The 6,337-nt window shown below is 43.9% G+C and overlaps 1 protein-coding gene across 1 annotated transcript in view; it reads left to right on the top strand.

Moving 5' to 3' along the window:
• vps18 (VPS18 core subunit of CORVET and HOPS complexes) overlaps window positions 1-6,115 on the top strand; it is a 7,054-nt gene extending 939 nt beyond the window's left edge. Inside the window, exons 2-9 of the mRNA XM_074616408.1 lie at window positions 1,045-1,186; window positions 1,394-1,485; window positions 1,799-2,049; window positions 2,292-2,645; window positions 2,798-4,060; window positions 4,234-4,443; window positions 4,840-5,076; window positions 5,229-6,115. Of these exons, the coding sequence (XP_074472509.1) occupies window positions 1,045-1,186; window positions 1,394-1,485; window positions 1,799-2,049; window positions 2,292-2,645; window positions 2,798-4,060; window positions 4,234-4,443; window positions 4,840-5,076; window positions 5,229-5,525 (2,846 nt within the window). The 3' untranslated portion in view covers window positions 5,526-6,115. The remainder of the gene's footprint in view (window positions 1-1,044; window positions 1,187-1,393; window positions 1,486-1,798; window positions 2,050-2,291; window positions 2,646-2,797; window positions 4,061-4,233; window positions 4,444-4,839; window positions 5,077-5,228) is intronic.
• The last annotated feature ends 222 nt before the right edge of the window (window positions 6,116-6,337 follow it).

The raw sequence follows: 6,337 nt of genomic DNA, 5'->3' as shown, positions 1-6,337 counted from the left end.
AAATATTAGTTTTTAAAAAGCAATTCCTAAATTAAAACTAGTCAGGGTCTAAGGTTACATGATCCATATTTCTACTGTCTGTTACCACTGACTCAGTGTTTACTAGGGGTGGATGAAAATATTGAGTATTGCAATATTGTGTTTTGTGATACTGTATTAATTCTCAAAACCCCTGCACTATATTCACTTTTAACAGTCTCTTCTGCACTATATTCACTTTTAACAGTCTCTTCTGCACTATATTCACTTTTAACCATCTCTTCTGCATTATATTCACTTTTTTAATAGTCCTGTATCACAGCTGTTACCCTGCACTATATTCAGTTTTAACAGTTTTCTTCATCTCCTTGTATTTTTATATCTGGTATATTTTTTTGTACTTTACACTACTAACTTTTTTTACTGCCTTTATTACTAACATGTTTTGCACTATGGAACTGTGATGCTGGAAACTTGAATTTCCTTTGGGATCAATAAAGTTTCTATCTATCTATCTATCTATCTATCTATCTATCTATCTATCTATCTATCTATCTATTGAATTCTAATTAATAGTTTACATGCAAAGATTAACTATATATAAATACTTTACTTTATTTTCCAAAGATATGCAAATGCAGATCCTACTATTCTGATTGCATAAAAAAAGTTAACTGTTTTATGCTCAGATTTTATGCAGCAGTGTTATTTATACTATGATAGTTTTTCCTAAAATTAGATTTAAAAAATTTGCAATATATCGCCTTACTTACAGTATCGCAATAACCCCTGTATGGTGATACGTATCTTATTGCTGGATTCTTGCCAATACACAGCCCTACTGTTTTTACTGTTCTAAAGCGTTCTACATAGACTTCAGAAGTGGCAGACAAAACAATTGTGTGGCTAGTAGAAATGTTCAGTGACCTGCCACAGTGGCACGTGAGGAAAAAACTTAATTGTAGACCCTGTTGGAGATGCTCCGTCAGATTATGCAATATTGCATTAATTTTTTTGCCTCAATGCTTTCACTGACATTACTCTGCACTTGTTCCCTAACGCTAGGCTTTGTGAATGTGAGACTTGAGGAGGAGAAGCCGATATTCAACAAGCAGAGGATCGATTTCACACCGCCCGAGAAGATAAACCATCTTTCAGTCTGCAACAATCAGCTATGCATGAGTCTGGGAAAGGACACCCTGCTGAGGCAAATAACACTATCATAAGCACTGTGAACATTCACTAGTGTTTGTATGGTTTCTGATTGGATTAGTTTGAGTTAATGACTGTTTTCTTCACTGTGATTTGTACTCATCTGTTGTTAAGCTGATGTTTATTGAAGCCTCTAAAAGAGTTTGTTAATACAACTGATACAAGATGTTGATAGTAATGTTTCATGTTCTGTTCTGTGCAGGATTGATTTGGCCAAGCCAGATCAGCCTAATCAGATTGAACTGGGAAGGAAAGATGAGAGTAAAGTGCACAGACTGTTCCTGGACCCCACCGGTGAGAAAAAAACACAACATTTCTCCAGGATTCCAGATTCTCCTTTGAAAACATTGCCGATAGGCCAGAAATTACTAATCTCCATATTATTTATTTTGATTCAACTTCCTGCGAGTCTTCTATCTAGGGCTGTCAAATCTTTTTAAGACACCATTTTTATAATACTGAATAAAAATGTCTCAGAGACTGCAGCAACACCTCGAGCCCTCAAATTAAATGCTAAAACATAATGTATCAGATTACGGTGGCATTGTCATGGTTATGACTTATTAAAAACAGCAGCTGTATCCTCCTCCATAATCTTGCACTGCAGGCTCCCATCTGCTGATCTGCCTGAACACCAGTGAGTGTCTGTACCTCAACCGAAACACGCAGAAGGTGCGCAGTCTGTCCCGCTGGAGAGGCCACCTCATCGAGAGCGTGGGCTGGAACAAGCTGCACGGCAACGAGACCAACACGGGCCCCGTCCTGGTCGGCACCAGTCAAGGCATCATCTTCGAGGCTGAGATCTCTGCGACTGAGGGCAGCCTGTTCAACACCAATCCGGATCAATACTTCAGACAGGTCAGAGCATGTGTGTTCATCTCTTATTTGTAGTGTTTAGTATATATTGTTTATTTCATTTTGTGTATGTTTGGTGGTACAGTGTGATTGGTCTATACTACTGTAGAAAACACTTACCTACATATTTGATTTCTTCCTCTTGAGCCCAGTTTCAACCGCAGGAACTAGGAACCTTTTGAGGAACTCATTGCGTTTCGACCCGGTATGCAACTACACTGCTATGTATTCTCTTCCTGAGACAGGTCCACTCCCTGGAGGAGGACGGGAAGCCCGCACCGGTCTGCTGCCTGGAGGTGGAGCGGGGCCTGGAGAACAAGTACTTCATCATCGCCACCACCCGCAAACGCCTGTTCCAGTTCGTGGGCAAGGTGGCCGAGGGGTCGGAGCAGCAGGGCTTCAGCTCCATCTTCAGCCAGAACCAGGACCTGCTGCCCAGTTTCCAGGAGTTCCCGGCCAACATGGGCTACAGCGAGATCACCTTCTACACCTCGAAGCTGCGGACCTCCCCCAAGGCGTTCGCCTGGATGATGGGTAACGGAGTTCTTTATGGTCAGCTGGACTACGTCAGGCCTGATTCCCTGCTGAGCGATGTGCAGGTAAATGTCTGTGTGTGGGAGAATGTTTTTCTTTCAGTAGGTCTTACTCAAACTAATAACAATAATGTTTAGTTCTACACTCTCCACATTCGTTCCCTTCATCTTTATGTTTCACATACTTTCTCCATATTTTCTCTCTCACAACGAAACAGGTCTGGGAGTACACCCCGGACATCGACATCAGTCTCAACAAGCCCATCTCCATTGTGCTGACACAGTTCCACTTCCTGTTGCTGCTCCATGACCGAGTTAAGGCCATCTGCACTCTGAATGGACAGGTGGTGTATGAGGATGTGTTCCCAGATAAATTTGGCACCCTCAAGAAGATGATCAAGGACCCGGTCGGCGGGTTGGTGTGGATCTACACTGAGCGGGCGGTTTTCCGGTACCACATCCAGCGCGAGGCCAGGGACGTCTGGCAGATGTACATGAGCATGACTAAGTTCGATCTCGCCAAGGAGTATTGCCGCGACCGGCCCGAGTGCATGGACATGGTGCTGGCCAAGGAGGCCGAGCACTGCTTCCAGAACAAGCGGTACCTCGAGAGCGCCAAGTGTTACGCGCTGACGCAGAACTACTTCGAAGAGATAGCGCTGAAGTTCATCGAAGCCAAACAAGAGGAAGCCCTAAAGGAGTTCTTACTGAAGAAGCTGAACAATTTGAAACAGAGCGAGAGAACGCAGATCACCTTGCTGGTCACCTGGCTGGCCGAGCTCTACCTGAACGGGCTCGGCCAGCTGGAGAGCGACGGCAACAGCGTCATCTTCCAGGAGACCCGCGACGAGTTTCGCCAATTCCTCAACAGCTCCAAGCACAAGGAGTGCCTGTACAACAACCGCAGCACCATCTACGACCTGCTGGCCAGCCACGGCAACGTGGACGACATGGTTTACTTCTCCGTCGTCATGCAGGACTACGAGAGGGTGATATCCCACTACTGCCAACACGACGACTACAGCGCCGCTCTGGACGTGCTCTCCAAGCACTGCGATCAAAAGCTTTTTTACAAGTTCTCCCCGGTCCTCATGCAGCACATTCCAAAACAAGTGGTGGACGCGTGGATTCAGATGGGCAAGCGGCTGGACCCCAAGAAGCTCATCCCGGCTCTGATGAACTACAGCCAGATGGGCAGCACCCAGCAGATCAGTGAAACCATCCGCTACATGGAGTTCTGCGTGTACGAGCTGACCGTGACAGAGGAGGCGATCCACAACTACCTGCTGTCGCTCTATGCCAAGTATAAGCAGGACTCTCTGCTGTGGTATCTGGAGCAGGCGGGTACACACGCCTCAGAGATCCACTATGACTTGAAGTACGCCCTCAGGCTGTGCGCTGAAAACGGCTACCTCCGGGCCTGTGTCCTGGTTTATAGGATTATGGAGCTGTATGAGGAGGCAGTGGATCTCGCTTTGCAAGTAAGCATTACATGTAACTATTTAATTACAAAATATATCCAAATCATGCAACTATAGCATCTGTATTTTTATAATTATGTATAAATAATTATTCAGATTATTGTCAAGAATTCCTGTTATTTTTATATATTTGACAGAATTTGACTAATTTACAATGCATTTACCGTCCATAGGTGGATGTAGACTTGGCCAAGTCGTGCGCAGACCTGCCTGAAGATGACGAGGAGCTGAGGAAAAAGCTTTGGCTGAAGATCGCCCGGCACGTGGTGCAGGAGGAGAAAGATGTGAAGAAAGCCATGAACTGTCTGTCCAGCTGCAACCTGCTCAAGATTGAAGACATCCTGCCCTTCTTCCCGGACTTCGTCACCATCGACCATTTTAAGGTCCGTAATAAAGTATTTAATTTCTTGCTTTTAGTATTAATAAGAAATACACCTAATCAAATAAATAATACATTAACGGTACTATTTTTTTTCCATTTCATTGACTGTGGAGGTGAACCTGAGTTTCTCCTACAATCCCTTATTGATACTATGTATTATGGAGTGAAATTAGTCTCAAAATGGTCACAAATGTGTATTACATGATCTACAAATGACATATAAGATTTACAAATGTGTACGATTTGTGCGTAATTTTTGGTGCTCACAAATGCGTGTTCCAATCTACACACAAATTCCATTTCAGTCGTTGAGTAATGACGGTTAACATACAAACTACATTTTATATATCGCTTCAAATGAATGTACTTCATCCTCTGTTCACTCTGGTTTTCTCAGGAAGCCATCTGCAGCTCCCTGGAGGAGTACAACCAGCACATCGAGGAGCTGAAGCAGGAAATGGAGGAGGCCACGGAGAGCGCCAAGCGCATCCGAGAAGACATCCAGGAAATGAGGAACAAATACGGCGTGGTGGATTCCCAAGAAAAGTGCGCTGCTTGTGACTTCCCATTGCTCAACAGGCCCTTCTATCTGTTCCTATGTGGACACATGTTCCACTATGACTGCCTGTTTCAGGTAACTGCTCCGAGGCTGCTTCCATACTGCTTTATCTATGTCAATATTTGATGTTCTCTTTTGGCTTTTCTTTAATTAGTAACTATCTTATTAAATATGATCATGTTTGAAATGTATTAAAATTATACATTCTTTCTTCTTCTACTATCTAGGAGATAACCCCTCACCTGACGGCCTATAAGCAGAGTCGTCTGGAGGAGCTGCAGAAAAAGCTGGCCGCGACCACGCTGTCCTCCAGGTCCCGCCACCGCCAGGCGCCCAAGGACGAAGGAGACACCGCCAGCCTGGGGAAGGGCAACGCAGGCACGAGTCGCGAGCAGATCAAATCAGACATGGACGACATCATCGCGTCTGAATGCGTGTACTGCGGCGAACTGATGATCAAGTCCATCGACAAGCCTTTCATTGATCCGCAGAAATTCGAGGAGGAGAAATCCAGCTGGCTATGAACGAGGACCTCCTCTCCTCTCAAATGTGAAAAGACACGACCATCTTATATGTCAATGACACTGCACCATCCGTAGGACTGACCCATTCAGTGGATACAGACATTCACCTGATTGCCTGTTAGTAGTGCCTACTGTTGAAAACTCTTATCAGCTTCAGTTCTTCTCTACAGAATACACTTATTTTGCTGGCAGTATTTAAAGCTGATTTAAAGACGTTTGCACTTCGTATGAGAGCGTCTAGTTAAAGGTGGACATTGTTGGCAATTGTTCCAACATTATGTTGAGATGTACAATATTGCCAGGGCTGTACAGTGCATACAATGTGCCTGAACCTCTGATTATGATGGCGGAAAATAATTCAAAAGCTAGAAACAGATATAACTGCACTATACATCTATTAACAACTTATGTTATGCACTTGTTTTGTCTATTGGAAACATAACCTTGCACTTGGATAATATTCTGTGTCTCCTTAGCTCAACCACTCCACTCTACAGCTCTGTGTTCAACATAACATGAGGCAGATTATCAAAATGTTGTTTCATGTATTCTCTGTTCAATTGTGGAACATTAAAGCTTGTCAGCACGGATGGACTGATTATTCTGGTTGTTTGAATGTTATAAATATTTAACAAATTATTTTAACGATCATCTGGACTGAGAGAAATGAATACCCTTTGTCACGGTACCTCTGGAGGGCATCTACAGCTCCCTGGAAGAGTACAACAACACCCATCATATAGGGGAGCTGAAGCAGGACATGGACAAGACCATACTTATGGTTTGGGTGTAAGCTGTGGTAAAACTGGTTA

This window comes from Sebastes fasciatus, chromosome 18 (assembly GCF_043250625.1).
Source record: "Sebastes fasciatus isolate fSebFas1 chromosome 18, fSebFas1.pri, whole genome shotgun sequence".
In the NCBI taxonomy this organism is placed as follows: Eukaryota; Metazoa; Chordata; class Actinopteri; order Perciformes; family Sebastidae; genus Sebastes; species Sebastes fasciatus.
Note: the sequence above shows the minus strand (reverse complement) of the source record. Positions and strands in the feature narration are given on the sequence as shown.